Raw genomic sequence first — 19,299 nt, 5'->3', positions numbered from 1 at the left:
CATTCCAGCCTGGGTACTCGAGTGCACCTGTCCTCAGCCTACCACCCACAGACTGATGGTCAGACAGAGCGCACCAATGCCACGCTAGAGCAATATCTCCGCTGTTACACCTGCTACCAGCAGGACGACTGGACCAGTCTGTTGCCTCTAGCGGAGTTTGCATACAACAACGCGGTCCACTCGTCCACCCAAATGACCCCGTTTGCTGCAACCTACGGGTACCACCCTCGGTTCTTCCCGGCGATCCTGCCACCCACGAATGTCCCCGCAGTCGAGGCCTACCTGCAAGAACTCCGCGCCAGCCAAGACTTGCTCCGGGAGCAGCTACAGCGGGCCAAGGAAGCCTATAAACTGGCTGCGGACCGGAAGAGGCAGGAAGGCCCCCCAATCCAGCCAGGGGATCAGGTGTGGCTCTCAACTCGCTACCTGCGCCGGCCTGGTCGGTCTCACAAGCTGGATGCACGGTTCATTGGACCCTACCCCGTCACGGACCAAATAAACCCCGTCGCCTTCAGGCTCCAGTTGCCACCCCACCTCCGCATTCACCCTGTGTTCCATCGCTCCCTCCTTGTTCCAGCTGCACCCCCTGACCCAGCTCGGCCTCCTTGCCCACCGCCGCCACCACCGGTGTTGGTGGATGACGAGGAAGAATATGAGGTGCGCCAGATCCTGGACTCCCGGTACCATCGTGGAGGCCTCCAATACCTGGTGGACTGGGAGGGATATGGCCCAGAAGACCAGTCTTGGGAGCCCGAGGACAATCTTCATGCCCCGGACTTGGTGCACCGGTTCCACAACGACCACCCCGACCTTCCAGGTCCCTCGATGGAGGGGGGCCCTGGGGGGGGGGATAGTGTCATGGGTGCTGGGGACCCTGCAGAGGAAGTTGAGTCTGACGAGGAAACTGTGCCCCTGCCACCTGCACCAGTGCCCCTGCCTCCTGCTGGAGAAGATCCCAGCCCCCCTGCCTCGCCCTCTCGGGTGGCTCGTGTGCGTGACCGCCTCCGGCAGGACCTCAGGGATCGGAGGAGGGCGGCACGCTCACAAGCAAGACGCTCCCTGAGCCCTGAGTTCTGAGAGGATTCTGGCCCTCCTAAGAGCAAGGATGCTTGAGTTATGACAGGATCCTGGCTGCCTCCCTGAGCCAGCAATTAGCCCAAACGGGCAACAGCCAGCAGAGGGCTATATAGCTGTGGGCTTTGGGAGGAGGCTTTGTGGAAGCAACTAGTCATCTCCCTGACATCCTAGCATCCACTCCGGCTTGACTTTGGTTCCTGACTCCCTGACTTTGCCTGTTGACTTCTGGACTCCCTGACCTCGGCTTCTGGACCTCGGACCTGCGATACTTGTACACTGATTTGGATTTGGCGCCTCAGACCCTCCGGCTTACTGGCTACAGACCTCGGACTGCCTCTGGACTTTGCCTGACCCGGCCCCAGCCGTGACACTGGCAAGTAACCAGGTGGCGTGGTGAATCGACAGCAACATCTCTTGCTACTGTGAGATAATGAATGCTACAAAGAATTCTCCATGTTGCATCCTAGCAATCATATTGAAGATGAGAGCTGTAAATCTAAGTAGCCTTATTTTGAAGTAAATCCGATTGAACTCAGAGGGACACTTGCAAGAAAACATGTTTACAATCAGGCTGTAAGAGAGAGAGGCCCCATGTTCCAGCAAGTGTGTTATACCATGGGCAAATGTTACCGTCAAGATTAACGATTAATAGCAGATTGAAAGGCACCAGCTTCAATAGCCATTCTTAACTTTCCACTCTTTGTGTGCAGCCTGCAAAACTATTCCTGTGGCCATTACTGTTGTTCTGTACAAAATGCAAGGGGGGGGTTGTTTTGTTTTCTTAGCAGGAGTGCACAAGTATGCAGTTCCAGCTGGCTAGGTGTCATGGATGTGGCCTAATATGCAAATGAGTTCCTGCTGGGCTTTTTCTGCAACCCCCCCCCTAACAAAACAGAATACCTAAGATCACTTTGCCAGCTTTCAGGTTCATACTGGGCATGGAAAGAAAGGATGGCCCCAAGTCCTGCTGTGGCCGCTAGAAACCAGACCAACAAATGGTGCAGTTTTCAGTCATACCTGTGCTTAAATATATGAAAGTAGATTCTGTAATTGAAAGGGTATTCTGGAGGTTGCCAACTCTGGCTTGGGAAACTCCTGAAGATGGGGGATGGTTCCTGGGGATGGCCAAGTTTGGGAGGGTGAGGGAGCTTGACAGAGACATGATGATATAGAGTCAACTGTTGAACACTGTCATTTTCTCCAAGGGAACTGATCTCCGTAGTCTGGAAATCAGTCCTAATTCCAAGAGAACTTCAGGTTCCCCGCTGACGGCTGGCAGCCTTAGGTATGCTCTATCCAGTTTTTTAAAAAGTAACCCAGGGTGAGAAAAATTCCTTGCTCTTGTGTTAGAAAATGCTTACAAAAGGATTACATCAGATATGACAGGCAGAAATCTGTGTAAATAGTGATAGGACAACTGGCTTCAGTTACAGTTTTATTCATGAAAAATATCAAACCAAATGCTGAGAATAACACAAACGGGATAATGCACAAATATCGTTGAGCATCAACCCCTCTGTGATTATCAGGGAGTTGTGAACATGCTACCATTAAGTTTGTTTCCATGTTCATCTTGATGCTGCCGCTAGTGAGAATTAAGCAACAAGATATATGAAAATGAAATGACCTCACATTGTAACACAAGATCACACGCCAAAGAGTGGAATAGGTTCAGGCATCTCTGTAGAAGTGGTACTAAACAAAAGGAAGCCAGTGAAGGTTGTATCGTCATCTGGGTCTGCATACAACCCATTGTAAGTCTCCCCTCCATGGGCTTGCAACCACACCTGATCGCCTTGCTGCAGCTCCAAGACGGTTCCTCCTGAGGCCTGGTCTTCAGCCCCCTGGTATCTGTCTACAGTGTGGAGCACTTTGATCCCATTTTTAATCAGAGCAACTCTAACATTCCTTGAATAAACAGTGATGTGGTAGGTGAAATAATAGACACCAGCAACCACACAGGTAAATTTCCCAGTGGCTGTGTCATAATGATTCAAGCCATTATACATCACTTTGTCAAATCTGATGGGAATATTGCAAGGGGGGAGCTTGGTGGCGACAGTGAGACCAACACTGAAGGCACTTCTTGGAATGACGGGGGTTCCTCCAAGGTTCCCTTTTTCTCCCCTGTCCCCTTTCCAGCCCTTCTCACCTTGAATTCCTTTACTGCCTTTGGGTCCTGGGCCTCCAATTTCCCCCTTAGGACCAAGATGGCCCATGGGCCCAATGGGACCCCTCAGACCTATTTCTCCTTGGAATCCAATTTCGCCTTTAATTCCTTGTGGGCCGATGGGACCAACGTCACCTTTTATCCCCTTTCGTCCTTGTAATCCTAGTTCACCCTTTTGACCTTTATCACCCACAGGTCCAGGAATTCCTTTGGGTCCAAATTTCCCAGGCCAGCCTCTTTCTCCTTTGTCTCCTTTCTTCCCCTTCTCTTCAACTCTGCCATGGGCTCCTAAATGAAGAAGGGGGATAATAAAAGTAACTATTTTTAATTCCCAGAAAATAGTCATTGCTCTATGAGCAAATGTGATCATGAGAACTATCAAAAGTCAAAAAGTTGCAGATTTCAAGGCCCCAGAGAAGGGGCAGAGGAAGGAAGTGATATTCCAACAGCTTGCTGGAACTCATCAGGCAGACCAAAGAAGAAGATATGATTCTCAAGGTTGGAAATGGGCCTATCCAAACCAGAAAAACAGGGTCATTTAACAGACTAAGTAGGAGCTTCTGCATAGTGAGGGGATTCCTTAGGCATGTAGGAAAAATATTACTTTGTAAAAAAAAATTTAAAAAAAAACACCCTCCATCCAAGGAAGCAGCCCAGTGAGAACTGAGGCTAATTGTTATCCTCAGAATGGTGACAGCAGCTAGGTTTCTAGGAAAGGGAGGAAGACAGAAATGGGGGAGATGGTCTGTTCAGGCTTCTGAGAGCTTGCACTTCCTGGAATGGAAAATTTAGGCCCAAGGGAAATATTTCCAAATGGTTTATTCCTGTCCACCCACTCATGGATTCTTCTCAGGTCTCCAACTTGTACAATGTAGCTATTACAAAGGAATGCCTTCTAAGTCCCCAGAGCAATGTTTTCAGAGAAGTTTAAAAGCATATCTTCTTTAGATGAAAAAGTAATATGGCTGCAATCCTATATTCAGTTTTATTTATTTATGCCCAGTCAATAATCTGGTCTCTTTTAAGAGAGTTTTTGCCCATGTTAACCTTCTTAGTAAAAGTGATTACCTCACGTTTGTAAAAGTCATTACCCACCATGTCAGTATGTTATCAGGACTGTTACTTAGAATGGTCAAATGAACTGTCATTTAACATAGTAACTAACATCAGCTGTGAACTGTCATCTCAAGTGTTTGATAGCTCATCTAAAGTAGTTGACAGCCCAGCTAAATTGTTTGACAACTAGCCATCTAGGGATCCACCTTAGTTACAGTTTCCTAATTGTCAAATGGTTAATGGGCCGACAGCATAGTTAGCATAAGAATACCCATGCAGTAAACTGATGAAGTAGATTGAGAAGAGAAGCACAGAGAGAAGTGCCACTCTCTTCAACTTCTGTCTGGTTGTGCTGCTGGAGACTCTATTCATCTGGAATGCCTACTGAGATGTCAGAACTAGCTGCCTGATAGGCACAGTAGTAAGTTGAGCCTGCCGAGGGTTTTTATGTTTTGTTTTGTTTGCATTCCTTGCTGAACTGCACACCATTTCCCCTACTTGTTGTTTGTCTTTTTCTCTTTTGTAAATAAGGCTTTGTTTTTAATACAAATTGGAATGAGTTTGCTGGTCAAACCCAAGCTAAATAAATCCAGTGCCAAACTACCAGCTACCAGAAATAAACTACCTCCCCCTTCTTTTCCCATTATTTTCCATTGTGCTTGGCCTGACATTCTTTACTGCCCCATTAAACCCAAGATATATAGATAGATGGATATGTGTGCACACACATTTCATTGAGCACAGAATTGCAATCAGGATTTACAATTCACCTTGTCTCCAAAAAATTGTAAAGGAAAGGGGTCCAGCACACAATGGTTCCATACCTCTTATTTAGAGACTCACCTTTATAGTGTTCTCTGTGGCTGCTTTGCTCCTTGCCCAGCAGAAAGACCAAGAATTGGTGGGGGAACAGAAGCTGAAAGGGGGTGAGAAACCAGGGGGCAATAAGGACCTGGGATGGACCAAGGGTTCTTGGCAACCTGTGGGAGGGGGGAGGGGGGGCATAGGGTGTGTATGACATGGCCACATTGCCTATGTCACTACATCACCTCTGAGCAAAACCTAGAAGTATCAGTGGTTAGCTCTAGAAACTGCTGGAAACTCAATGGTAAAACTATAAGACTTTCCAGCACTTCCTAGAGCTACCCATTATCACTTCCAGGTTGTACCCAGAAGTGACATACTGGCACAGAGCTGGCAGCATTTTTATTTTTCTCCCTCCACCACTCAGAGTGACAGTGGGCAATAGTGCTGATTGGTGGAAGGCCTCACACTATAGTGGGGCCTAGCAACCCTAGGGAGGATTGCCAGATCATGGGGTGTGAGTGGGGTTCCTCCGGTCTTAGGCACTCCTTTCTGCAGCTGGCTGCTGGGGGAATTACCCCACAAAAAACAGGCAAGAAGCCAGAAATAAACATGATGTGCCTATGTCAGTTGGAAGTGACATAGGCACATCAGTGACATTAGGGAGTGGCACTCTTTTTTGGGGGGCAAAACTCTATAGTTAGAAGCTCATTCTACCATAGGGATTTTGCCCACAAACGAGTGTTACCCCTGATGTCCCTGACGTGCTTTCATAATTTCTACTTTTTCCCTCCCTGCTCCCAGTAAGTTCACCCCCATCCCTGGTCTGCTGGTCTGACAAACCCTAACCCTAGCTTGAGCAGAAGCCAGAGGGGAAGTTCATTTGGAAGCTGAAAGACTGAAGAAAAGGTCCCATGCCTCTCCCTACTATGTCTCCAGATGAAGGAGAACTTGTTGCCAGTTTGGTGTAGTGGTTAAGTGTGCTGACTCTTATCTGGGAGAACCAGGTTTGATTCTCTAGTCTTCCACTTGCACCTGCTGGAATGGTCTTGGGTTAGCCATAGCTATTGCAGGAGTTGTCATAAGAACATAAGAATATGAGAGAAGCCATGTTGGATCAGGCCAATGGCCCATCCAGTCCAACACTCTGTGTCACACAGTGGCCAATATATGTGTGTGTGTACACACACACACACACTCACACATATATATACTGTGGCTAATAGCCACTGATGGACTTCTGCTCCATATCTTTATCCAATCCCCTCTTAAAGCTGGCTATGCTTGTAACCGCCACCACTTCCTGCGGCAGTGAATTCCACATGTTAATCACCCTTTGGGTGAAGAAGTACTTCCTTTTATCTGTTTTAACCTGACTGCTCAAAAATTTCATTGAATGCCCACAAGTTCTTGTATTGTGAGAAAGGGAGAAAAGTACTTCGTTCTCTACTTTCTCCATCCCATGCATAATCTTGTAAACCTCTATCATGTCACCCCACAGCCGACGTTTCTCCAAGCTAAAGAGCCCCAAGCGTTTTAACCTTTCTTCATAAGGAAAGTGTTCCAAACCTTTAATCATTCTAGTTGCCCTTTTCTGCACTTTTTCCAATGCTATATATTTTTTGAGGTGCGGTGACCAGAATTGTGCACAGTATTCCAAATGAGACCGCATCATCGATTTATACAGGGGCATTATGATACCGGCTGATTTGTTTTCAATTCCCTTCCTAACAATTCTCAGCATGGCGTTGGCCCTTTTTTATTGCAATCGCACACTGTCTTGACATTTTCAATGAGTTATCTACCACGACCCCAAGATCTCTCTCTTGATCAGTTTCTGCCAGTTCACAACCCATCAACTTGTATTAGTAGCTGGGATTCTTGGCCCCAATGTGCATTACTTTGCACTTGGCCACATTGAATCTCATCTGCCACGTTGATGCCCACTCACCCAGCCTCAACAGATAATAATAATAATAATAATAATAATAATAATAATAATAATAATAATAATAATAATAATAAACTTTTATTTATATCCCGCCCTTCCCGCCGGAGCAGGCTCAGGGCGGCTAACATGACATGGTATACCATGATTTATTTTGGGGGGGGGGGCGGGAAAGGGGATGTTTCTTCTAATCTGGTTACCTATTCCTTAGCGGATTCGCTTCAAGGTGCTAGTTATCACCTTTAAAGCCCTATATGGCCAGGGACTGCATACCTTAGGGACCGCCTTTCCCCGCATGTACCCAGAAAGCACTTCGGTTGGGGTTGCAGAATCTGCTCTTGATCTCCAGCATCAAAGAGTTTAGGAATGTTGGTATGCATGTTCCTACTGAAGAGATGGTACCATAAGCTCCAAGCCAGAGCACTGAAACTCAGACTGATTTCCCATTCACCTTACGCCGCTATCACGCTCCTCTTCTCAGTGGGGCCTCCATCCGATCTAGATCCCTTTGGAATGCCTCACAATCCTCTCCGGTTCTCACCACCCTGAACAATTTAATGTCATCTGTAAATTTGGCCACTTCACTGCTTACTCCCAGCTCCAGATCATTAATGAACAAGTTGTCCTTGAAAGGGCAGCTGCTGTGAGAGCCCTCTCAGCCCCACCCACCTCACAGGTTGTCTCTTGTGGGGGGAGAAGATATAGGAGTTTGTAAGCCGCTCTGAGTCTCTGATTCAAAGAGAAGGGTGGGGCATAAATCTTCAATCTTTATTTATTTAAAACTACAATCCTAGAAGCTCAGATAAAATATATACCACAAGTTAAGAAAGGAACAAGCAGGTATAAGAAAAGTCCTGCATGGTTAGCAAACAAGTAATGGAAGCTGTAAAAGGTAAGAAGGACTCCTTTAAGCGGTGGAAAGCTAGTCCAAGTGAGATTAATAAAAGGGAACACAGGCTGTGGCAAATCAAATGCAAAACTGTGATCAGGCAGGCAAAAAGGGACTATGAGGAGCATATTGCAAAAAACATAAAGACCAACAATAAAAATTTCTTCAAATATATTAGAAGCAGGAAACCAGTCAGGGAGGCAGTGGGGTCCTCGGACGACCAAGGAGTAAAAGGATTACTGAAGGAAGATAGGGAAATGGCTGAGAAGCTGAATGCATTTTTTGCCTCCGTCTTCACTGTGGAAGATGAGAAGTGTTTGCCTGCTCCAGAACCACTAATTTTGGAAGGGGTGTTTAAAGACTTGAGTCAGATTGAGGTGACAAGAGAGGAGGTCCTACAACTGATTGATGAATTAAAAACTAATAAGTCACCAGGTTCGAATGGCATACATCCAAGGGTTCTGAAAGAACTCAAAGGTGAACTTCTGAATCGCCTGACAAAAATATGTAATCTTTCATTGAAATCTGCCTCCTTTCCTGAGGACTTGAAGGTAGCAAATGTCACCCCCATCTTTAAAAAGGGTTCCAGAAGAGATCTGGGAAACTACAGGCCAGTCAGTCTGACTTCAATACCGGGAAAGTTGGTAGAAACCATTATCAAGGACAGAATGAGAAGGCACATTGATGAACAAAAGTTATTGAGGAAGACACAGCATGGGTTCTGTAAGGGAAGATCTTGCCTCACTAACCTGTTACAGTTCTTTGAGGGGGTGAACAAACCTGTGGGCAAAGGGGACCCAATAGATGTTGTTTACCTTGACTTCCAGAAAGCTTTTGATAAAGTTCCTCATCAAAGGCTCCTTAGTAAGCTTGAGAGTCATGGAGTAAAAGGACAGGTCCTCTTGTGGATCAAAAACTGGCTGATTAATAGGAAGCAGAGAGTGAGTATAAATGGGCAGTCTTCGCAGCAGAGGATGGTAAGCAGTGGGGTGCTGCAGGGCTCAGTACTGGGTCCCATGCTCTTTAACTTGTTCATTAATGATTTAGAGTTGGGAGTAAGCAGTGAAGTGGCCAAGTTTGCAGTGACACTAATGGCCAAGTTTGCAATGACACTAAATTGTTCAGGGTGGTGAGAACCAGAGAGGATTATGAGGCATTCCAAAGGGATCTGTTGAGGCTGGGTGAGTGGGTGTCAACGTGGCAGATGAGGTTTAATGTGGCCAAGTGCAAAGTAATGCACACTGGGGCCAAAAATCCCAGCTACAAATACAAGTTAATGGGGTATGAATTGGCAGAGACAGACCAAGAGAGAGACCTCGGGGTCATGGCAGATAACTCACTGAAAATGCCAAGACAGTGTGCGGTTGCAATAAAAAAGGCCAACGCCATGCTGGGAATTATTAGGAAGGGAACTGAAAACAAATCAGCCAGTATCATAATGCTCCTGTATAAATCGATAGTGCGGTCTCATTTGGAATACTGGGTACAATTTTGGTCACCACACCTCAAAAAAGTTATTATAGCACTGGAAAAAGTGCAGAAAAGGGCAACTAGAATGATTAAAGGGCTGGAGCACTTTCCCTATGAAGAAAGGTTAAAACGCTTGGGGCTCTTTAGCTTGGAGAAATGTCGACTGCGGGGTGACATGATAGAAGTTTACAAGATTATACATGGGATGGAGAAAGTAGAGAAAGATGTACTTTTCTCCCTTTCTCACAATACAAGAACTTGTGAGCGTTCAATGAAATTGCTGAGCAGTCGGTTTAGAACGGATCAAAGGAAGTACTTCTTCACCCAAAGGGTGATTAACATGTGGAATTCACTGCCACAGGAGGTGGCGGTGGCTACAAGCATAGCCAGCTTTAAGAGGGGATTGGATAAAAATATGGAGCAGAGGTCCATCAGTGGCTATTAGACACAGTATATTATTGGAACTGTCCGAGGCAGTGATGCTCTGTATTCTTGGTGCTTTGGGGGGGGGGCAAAGTGGAAGGGTTTCTAGACCCACTTGTGAACCTTCTGATGGCACTTGGGGTTTGTTTTTTTGGCCACTGTGTGACACAGAGTGTTGGACTGGATGGGCCATTGGCCTGATTCAATATGGCTTTTCTTATGTTCCTAATCTTCTTCGTCTTGCATTACCTGTGCAACTCTGCTAAGCCCAATGGTAGTGACACTGGCCACTATGCAACTTAACCCGATCTTTCCCAAAGAGGGACTGCCAGGGAGAGGGAAGAAAGGAAAACTGAAGATGGGGATAGGTAAAAGTAGGATGGCTGATGAGTGGGAAGAATAAAAGGAAGCAGAGAAAAGGTGAGAGGCTATGGAGGCTTACAGAGTTGGGAAAGATGAAATAATGGTGGAGCAGAATACAGCCAAGTGATATTCCCCCTGCAAGTCCTTGCAGGTCCCCCACTTGTACAATTATATTTCCAAAGAAGCCCCACTTTTTGCTCTCACCTGGTTCTCCCTTTTCTCCATTTATTCCATCCTTGCCTGGTTTCCCTGGGTGTCCCGCCTCACCTAGTAGCAACAAAAGGCAATATATTTTCAGTTAGCTATTACATTCTCAAAAATATGGTTCTTTGGCTTTCATTTCAGGAGAACAAAAGTTGGCTGTCACATTCTGCAAGGACACACAACTTCTATCTTGTCTGGGAATACTGGCTGTACACAAATCCAAGGTGGGTGGGTGACTTGTGTGATCTGTTATTGCTTATAAATAAAATCCCAGTACTCTACTTGTGTTTTAAATGTATAAATCAAGAGTGCATACTCAGGATTGCTCAACAGTGAAGGAATTAATAGTCTGTGTTAAATGACGTTGCAGCTTTCTTAAGGACAAGCAGAAGTGGGCAGTGTCCTGCTGGATCTGATCAAGGTCCACCTAGTTCAGCATTTCTTTGCAAGGTCCAGCTAGTTCAACCATCTGCATTGCTTATGTCAGGGTTGGCCAACGGTAGCCCTCCAGATGTTTTTTGCCTACAACTCCCATCAGCCCCAGCCATTGGCCATGCTGGCTGGGGCTGATGGGAGTTGTAGGCAAAAAACATCTGGAGAGCTACCGTTGGCCATCCCTGGCTTCTGTGATCCAACTAGAAATTGGCCACAGGCCTACTGATGAACTAGAACCATCCTCTTGCTCACCCTTCCATTAAGTCATTGAGGCAATGCTTTGGCTTAGATGAACAACTATTATTCTGTTAGCCAGACAGTTGTATTACTTCTTTTTTGGTAGCCAACTCATGCCTATTTATTTACTTATTGTATCTTGGCTTTCTTTCTGAGGCAGGTCTCCAAGGCAGGTAACAATGGGATTAAAAACAACTAAAAGTAGGGTATACATATTGTAAGTAAATAAATCTGGGGAATGTGTTCCAAATTCTGAGTGCTACCATAGAGAATGTCCTATTCTCCATGACCAAAGGTGGGGTGCATATGAAATAGAACTCAGTAGAATGAGTGGCTTCCCATGGGAGCAAGTGGTCCTTCAGATATCTTGGTCCTAGGCTGTTTAAGACTTTATTCAGCTTTATATCAAGAGGCATGGATGATGGGTGCTGGGTTGCCAGAACTGAAGTGTGGGCAGCCAAACTCCCATGGGGCAAGAGGCACAATGGGACCAGCTCCTGAATTCCAGTTTAGGATCAGATCAGAAGTCAGATGGAATTTCTAGCACTCTTAGGCAGGACTCAGAAAGTGGACAGAAGGGGAAACTCTCTGACAGTTTATGTATCGGAACAAAATAGTAAGAGTTTGAAGAGTATATGTCAAGAGTCCAACAGTCTGCCTGTTGGCAAGGCAAAAACACAAGCTTTACACAGAAACATTTATATATAGGCAATAGGGCTGCTTGAGAGGGTAGAGCTCTATTGGAACATGAAAGGATGATATTCCTGTTTCAATTCTGTCTCTGCAGCTTGGAGGGCCTCACCAGAAGGGGAAGCAGACAAAGAGAATGAGCCCTCCATCTCTAGTCTTGGCTGTTCCTGATAAGAGTTGGCTGCTGTGGACCTGTCAGTTTGTGTAAGAGCTTTGCATGCATCAGACTTCAAAGTTCTAGGAAATCCTTCAAATTTTTAGGAATTAATTAAGCTGTAGTTTAATGATGCTCAAGTTGTGCAACCAGTTTTAGTGTTCTGGATGATGTTGATCAAGGTCACTATATGTGATTCTGGGTTTCTGTTTTTCAGAAAAAAAGCAGCTTTGGAGTGGCATTTTTTTTTGGGGGGGGGGGGTTAAGTGCTTCCTCCCCTCACAATTTCTGTGATTTGAACCCCCCCCCCACTGGTTTAAGCCACAATAAAGAAACAAAACAGATTACCCATATTGTGCTTGTCCTTTTTCTCTTCCAGTGTTTAAAGCAGCTGGGAGTGGCATTTCCAATAAGGACAACAGCAGAGGGAGGGAAGAGTTAAGGTCCTCTTTTCCAGGACCACAAATTCAGCACTGGATCCCCCTCCCCACTCTGGATGACTGCTTCCTCCTCCCAATAAACTATGCATCTGAAGATACAATTTGGGCTTCTAGGGTCATGTGTAGTCTGACCCTAAATATGTTGAGTGAAAATGAATTTCCTTAGGAGTACATCTGTGGGTAACACTTGTAACCATACCTTGGTTAAAGTTTGGTAGCATATTTATTTATCTTTACAAAATTTATATCCCAACTTTCTTCTTGATTAAGACCATACTGAACTATACACTATTGGTTGGCCATCTGTGCTTTAGGCAGAGGACTATGAATTCATTTTTCAGACTGTATGCTGATACACTCATCAGAAATACATGTAAACAGAAGGGACTAGCTAGACTGATACCTGAGTCCCCTTTTTCTCCTTTTGTTCCCTCTCGGCCATCTCGTCCAGGTAAGCCGTTGTGTCCAGGGCTTCCAGGCATTCCCGGAAACCCTTCAATGCAACTGTTCTGTTTTTGGATTTCTTCTGCACTGACTGCAACAACCAGCAAAATAAGACAGAGTTTCATCCTACATAACTCTGGCTGAAATAATTAAAAACAAAACAGTGATTACCGCACTGGGCAACATTAATGGTAAGTAATAATCATAAGCAGAAGATATGGTGCAATGTTACCTTATTTTGAATATAATTTGAGAGTGCAGGACCACATTGAGTTAATCCAGAATAAATTAAAGACTGCTGACACACACTGTCACTTTTCTAGTTACACTGAATGTACATAAACTCCCAACATGCAACATAACAGTATACAGGACGCTTGCATCATAATTTATTAATTAATTAAACTCATATACTTCTCTCCTCCCCAAGCAGGCTCAGAACAGTGTACAAAATTTTACAGCAACATAAAAACAATCCATTAATCAAGATATTGTTGTGAGTCGCCCTGAGCCCGCCTCGGTGGTAGGGATGTGCATTCGGTTCGGCCAAGCTGTATTTACAGCCGAATCAGTGTTGATTCGGCCGCATACGGAATAGCCTGCAGCCGACTTCCATAAGAGCCCATTATACAGCAGCCGAATAGACTCGCTGTGTATTTACGAATAGCTATTCGTAAGCAGCACACGCGGCTGTCAATTCAAAAGGCGGCAATTAGCTTCTGGAGCTTCAAAGGAGCTGCTTTCTTTGGCGCCTTTAGTGGCGAACAGGGAGGGGGGGAGGGGGAAGAGGAGCCCCAGCAGCCAATCCAAAGCATGCATTTGCAAAATGCATTGTAAATGCATGCTTTGCAGGGCTGTTGTTGTGTACTGTGTAGCTGATGGCCCAGCCATCAGCTACATTGTTATTTTGATCTTTTGCTTACTTGGGTATCCAAGTAAGCAATGTTCTCTGGCCAATCAGAGAGAGCAGTGCTATTTTTTGAAATTGCTCTCTGTAGGGCCAGAGAACCTTTTTAAGGAGTCTTCCTGCATTGCTGTGTTGGTGTATGTGGTGTGAGTTGGTGTGAGAGAGATTGTGCTGTGTGCTGCTGCCTTTGGCTTTAGCTCCTGCCTGCTGCTGTCTCACTGCCTTACCAGAGACCTCCCTGGACTCAGAGAAGACAAGGTAAGAGTTTTGGGGTTCTTGTTTTAGTTTTTGTTGGTAAAAGGACTAGAGTCCCTTTACTTGTTCAGATTTGGGTGGGTGAGTAGCCTATTTGGGGTTGGGGGTTAGGTTCTGCTGGGGGTGTGGGCCTGGGGTGGGGTTTTTTTGCTAATTTGCCCATATCTTAATTTAGTGAGAGGACTTTTTAAAGTGCAGTGCCCTTTTACTTCTCCTGATTTGGGTGGCTTGGATTTCTTGCGGTTAGGGTGAAGGGTTTTTTTTTGGGGGGGGGGGAGTTCCTGTATTATTAAAAGTTGAGTTTTTTACTGTTTCATTGTTTGATTTGTTGCTGCTGTGTTGTTTTGCTGCTGTGTTACTTTTATCTTCAGGTTATTGGGGGGGGGGTGCTGTTTGGCCTAATTTTCTTGTTGGTGAAAAGGCCACTTTTTTAACACTTGGCCTTTTGTGATTCTGCTGGTTTTGTTTTGGTTTTTTAAATTGCCTCTGGTTGGTGTGGGGGTTGGTGAGGGTGTGTGTGGGCTGGGTCACTTTCTTGTTTTTATAGAGTAGGTTGTGTGTGTTCTGTGGCAGGGAAGCTGGCACCTGGGTGAGAGACCCAGAAGCAGCAGGTTTGTTGTGGTTGACCAGCTCTCCCCATGTTGTTTGGGGCAGGGCTGGAGAGCTGGCATCTGTAGATTGTGTGTTCTGTGGCAGGGAAGCTGGCACCTGGGTGAGAGACCCAGAAGCAGCAGGTTTGTTGTGGTTGACCAGCTCTCCCCGTGTTGTTTGGGGCAGGGCTGGAGAGCTGGCATCTGTAGATTGTGTGTTCTGTGGCAGGGAAGCTGGCACCTGGGTGAGAGACCCAGAACCAGTAGGTTTGTTGTGGTTGGCCAGGTCTCCCCGTGTTGTTTGGGGCAGGGCTGGAGAGCTGGCATCTGGGTTTGCTGCAGCCAGGTCTGCAGAGCAGACCTTGAGCAGATTGTGTTTTGTGTGGCAGTGATGTTACAACTTACAACTGGGTTTTATATTGCTTCCAGGCCTGCCCTGCAGGGTTAGAGTAGATAGAGGGATGTAGTGCATATGGGTCCTATAGAGATTCTCTGATGTGGTTAGGTTTGGCTTTGGGTGCCCCAGGAATTGGACCCCCTGGTCCAATTTTTTTTTGGCCTTGTGGGTTTTGTGTGGGACAGTGCCCTGAAGCTGCACAGCAGTTTGGTGGGCTCTCCTCAAAACCCCCTGTTCCCCAGAGCCACTTTTCCCACGACAATTACAGTGAGGAAGTGGCTAATTGGGCTTTCCCCATCATTGTTAGCAATGGGCCTTTTGGGGAGCCCAAAGACAGGGACCCCCTGGCCCAATCATTTTGGGACTTGGGGGGGTTGGAGGGGAGAGTCCCCTGCAGGTCCCCTGCAAATTTGGGGGCTCTCCCTCAAACCCCCTGCCCCCCAGTAGCCTCTAATTATGCCCTATGTTGCCATTGATTTCAATGGCCCATAGGGTATAATGATGGAATAGGGGCACCCTCTTTGGGTGCCCCTGGAATGGGATCCCCTGGCCCAATCTTTTTGGGACTTGGGGGGCTTGGAGGGGAGAGTCCCCTGCAGGTCCCCTGCAAATTTGGGGGCTCTATCTCAAACCCCCTCCCCTCCATGCGGCTTCAAATATACCCTATTTGCCATTGATTTCAATGGCCCATAGGGTATAATAGGGCCGTATATTCGGTAATAGCCGTGCATCTACCGTATATGCGGCTATTCCGAATACGGTATTCATTAGTGCATGGGGAATCCGAATTTTTTTTCCCCGTGTACTTCCGAATCCGTGTAATTCCGAATTTTTTTTTTTTGCACATCCCTACTCGGTGGGGAGGGTGGGATATAAATCGAATAAATAAATAAATAAAAAGATACATTAATAAAATACAAAATCTTAAAACAGCAGATAATACATACAGTAGCATAACAACTAGGGTTGCCAGGTCTGTGTTGGAAAATACCTGGAGACTTTGGGGGTGGAGCTGAGAGATGGCGGGTTTGGGGAGGGGAGAGGCCTCAGCATAGTACAACACCATAGAGCCCACCTTTCAAAGCAGTCATTTTTTCTAGAGGAGCTGATCTCTGCCAGCTGCAGTTAGTTGTAAAAGTGGGAGATCCCCAGGCCCCACCTGGAGGCTGGCAACCCTAAAACCCACAGTGTGGCATAGTACAGTTTAACCCCATAGTACAGTTTAAAGGAGGGAGGCAGTTCATTGGCCAAACTGTAAAAGCATGCAGAGCTCTTACACAAACTAAAAGCATGTTCTCCCATCTATGTGAGATCAGCTCCTTATTGTATACAGACTCCATCTCTGCAGTCAGGAGTCCTGGAAAATACAGTATTCTTGGTCAGGATCAGGGGTGGAATTCTAGCAGGGGCTCCTTTGCATATTAGGCCACCCCCCCCCGATGTAGCCAATCCTCCAAGAGCTTACAGAAAGAGCCTTGTAAGCTCTTGGAGAATTGGCTACATCAGGGGCGTGTGGCTTAATATGCAAAGGAGCTCCTGCTAGAATTCCACCCCTGGTCAGGATATATGTGTTTACTCTGTGCTGCCATTAGACTGAGTTGCCATTACTCAGCCGCCCTGAGCCTGCCGAGCTGCCCTAAGCCTGCCTCGGCGGGGAGGGCAGGATATAAATAAAAGTTATTATTATTATTATTATTACACTGGGCATATGCATGGGGGGGGAGCAGGACCAGCAGGCATGATCCGGTTCCACCCTTCCTGTTTCTGTTTAAGTCACATGTTCAGGGATGTAGTCAAATTATTCATTTATAGTACTTCTATCCCGTCATTCTGCTTTGAAAAATCCATAGGGAATCTACAAAAATACAATTAAATGGATGCTAAAAACATGCAACCCATCAGCAGCATATGCAGGGTGAATAGTAAATAATAGCGAACATCAATATTAAAAGGCCAGCATAAAAAACACGAGGACAGTAAAGTCATTCTTAAGGCAAACCACATGACCAGGAATAGTAGAAAAATCATAGCAGCTATAGAAGTGGACTCTAGTTCACAAAAGTTTATGCTGAAATAAAATATCATTCTTTAAGGTGTCACAAGATTCCTGTTTATTTTTAATGGGAAAAATCAATAAATACACAATAATTTGGGCAAATTAGTTAATCTGGTAGAGGACAAAACAATAAGAGTTCTTCAGACACACAACCAAAGCTTCAGCAGAAAGATGTGGCCAGTCTCTAGTGCTCTCTTGTCCCTTCCATATTTGGAGAGAGTCACAACCAAAATAGCCAACATCTTTAATGGTCATCCACCTCTCTCCTAAGGCAAGGGCACCCAGTGGCAGGCTGTGAACTGCTGACCTTTATCAGAGGACAGGTTCAAGGTGATCTATGAAATCCCCTGGTCCCAGGCAGCAGGCCACAGAATCTAGGAATCTTGGATAAAATTAACTCTAATTATGGAGAAGGCTTCCTGAATTCCATAGTTCCTTCAAGTTATCTTTGGAAATGCAATTCATTAAGAGAAGGTTTCCCTTAGTAGGCATTTTATTTTTTATGATGGATGCAATGGAAACTGTTATTATTTCAGAGTCCAGACCACATAACTGCATATACAGTCTAAATGCCTGGATTTGATCCAAATCCCATATATTCCTGCATGCCTTGTGAAAAAAATCATTAACATACCTATTAAAACAGTTACACATGAATTTGTTGTCCATACTTCAGAATTCCATAGTTTGATCTCTCTTTATTATCATAAACATCCCCTGCTCAGAGCAAATAATGCATATTTCCTGATTATTCTCCCACCCAGGCAATACACAGGACCAGGGCTGCAATCTTTAAAGACACTTTCATAGGGGTAAGCACCATAGTACAACATGGGAGTTGCTTGTGAGCAGACCTGTTTGGGATTGCAGCAGCAAAACTGTATCACATTCTTCAGATCACTTTGTTTCCTTGTTCCATACAACAAGCATTGCCAAATAGTCTTAAAGGACATGTCATTATACATCTGTCCTCTACAGGTGCATTCATTTAGGCAGCAATTCTAAGCAGGTTGACTCAGAAGTAAACTCCATTTTATTCAATGGGGTCTTATTCCCAGGACTATATTTTTTATCTGAGAAGGGAGCGCTGAGACTCAAAAGCCTATCCCCCCAAATCTTGCTGGTCTCTCAGGTGCTACTGGACTCAAATCTCTCCTCTACTGAAGTCCAACACTCCTACCCAACTGACACTTATTCCCAGTGAAATGTTCTAAGAATCGTATTTATAGACATGTGTTTCATTAAAGTCTTACCTTTTGCAACACATCCATGGAAGATACAGTTTTCAGACATCTTTCATTTGCAGGCAAGGATAGTACATGCAGGTGAGGCAAGGGCAGTTGTTTGTTTGGTTACTGAGTCCTTAAAAGCTGTTACTCAGTTTTCAAACACGATCAATCATTAGAACAGAGGTTGACGCCAAACAGTTGACATGGAATGATGCCAGCATTTAAATATTAATTACCAGAATGCAGTTGTTGTGTCTGTTTTCTGCTCTAACCTCTTTTCCTAAATCATTGTGATTAACTGTGTGATTAACTGCCTGCAGCTTCTGAAAGAGAATCTGTTGTCTCTGAGCTACTGAACAGGGGTAGGAATGCTCTGTTACCCCCTCCAACCCCCCTTCATGTCTGACATAAAACTGTGGCTTCATGCGAGAGCAGATTCCTACTCTTTTCATAAAAGTAATGCATTCCTGGGGGGGGGGGGAATTAGTATCACAGAGTATCTGTTAACTCAGAGTGAAAGGGGAAGGGTTGCCACTCCAGGTCTGACACGAGAAATATCTGAGGACTTTGGGGGTGGAGCCAGGACCAAAGGTGTGACAAAGGGAGTTCTGGCCATCACATTTTAAATGGACTGCATGTCTTTTAAATGCCTTCCCTCCATTTGGAAATAATGAAGGATAGGGGCACCTTCTTTGGGGCCCCCTGGTCCAATCTTTTTGAAACTTGGGGGGAGGGGGTGTTTTGAGGAGAGCCACCAGATGCTATGCTGAAAACCTGGCACCTCTACCTCAAAAAACAGCCCCCCCAAGCCCCAGATACCCAAAGATCAATTCTCCGTTATACCTAGTATAGGTATAGTGGAGTGGCCAACAGACATTTCTGATGACGCTGAAGTGTGTTGATATATGTGGCAGTATCCAGATTACAGCTGATGTGACAGTAGATCATCTGGCTGGAGGGGGCAACGTGGCACAGTGCCAGGTTGCATCAGCCAAGGTAGAGTCAGTATGACTCAGCACTGGCCTGATTGGTCAGACATCCATGTAAATTGTATAAATGTA

At 45.5% G+C, this 19,299-nt stretch overlaps 2 protein-coding genes across 2 annotated transcripts in view; one reads left to right on the top strand and one right to left on the bottom strand.

The window, feature by feature from the left end:
- TNFRSF19 (TNF receptor superfamily member 19) overlaps nt 1–19,299 on the top strand; it is a 231,980-nt gene that overhangs the window by 205,251 nt on the left and 7,430 nt on the right. The gene's annotated exons all lie outside the window — the stretch shown is intronic.
- On the bottom strand, nt 2,503–18,379 carry LOC132568991 (complement C1q and tumor necrosis factor-related protein 9A-like). The gene is made up of 4 exons (XM_060235178.1): nt 18,263–18,379; nt 12,764–12,944; nt 10,405–10,467; nt 2,503–3,535 (listed from the first exon to the last, which is right to left on the bottom strand). Exons 1-4 carry the CDS (start codon nt 18,278–18,280, stop codon nt 2,724–2,726), a joined length of 1,074 nt encoding a protein of 357 aa, XP_060091161.1. The 5' UTR covers nt 18,281–18,379; the 3' UTR covers nt 2,503–2,723.

The sequence above is a fragment of the Heteronotia binoei genome, chromosome 3, assembly GCF_032191835.1.
Source record: "Heteronotia binoei isolate CCM8104 ecotype False Entrance Well chromosome 3, APGP_CSIRO_Hbin_v1, whole genome shotgun sequence".
Lineage (NCBI taxonomy): Eukaryota > Metazoa > Chordata > Lepidosauria > Squamata > Gekkonidae > Heteronotia > Heteronotia binoei.
The sequence above is the reverse complement of the archived record's forward strand: the minus strand, read 5'-3'. Positions and strand labels throughout refer to the sequence as shown.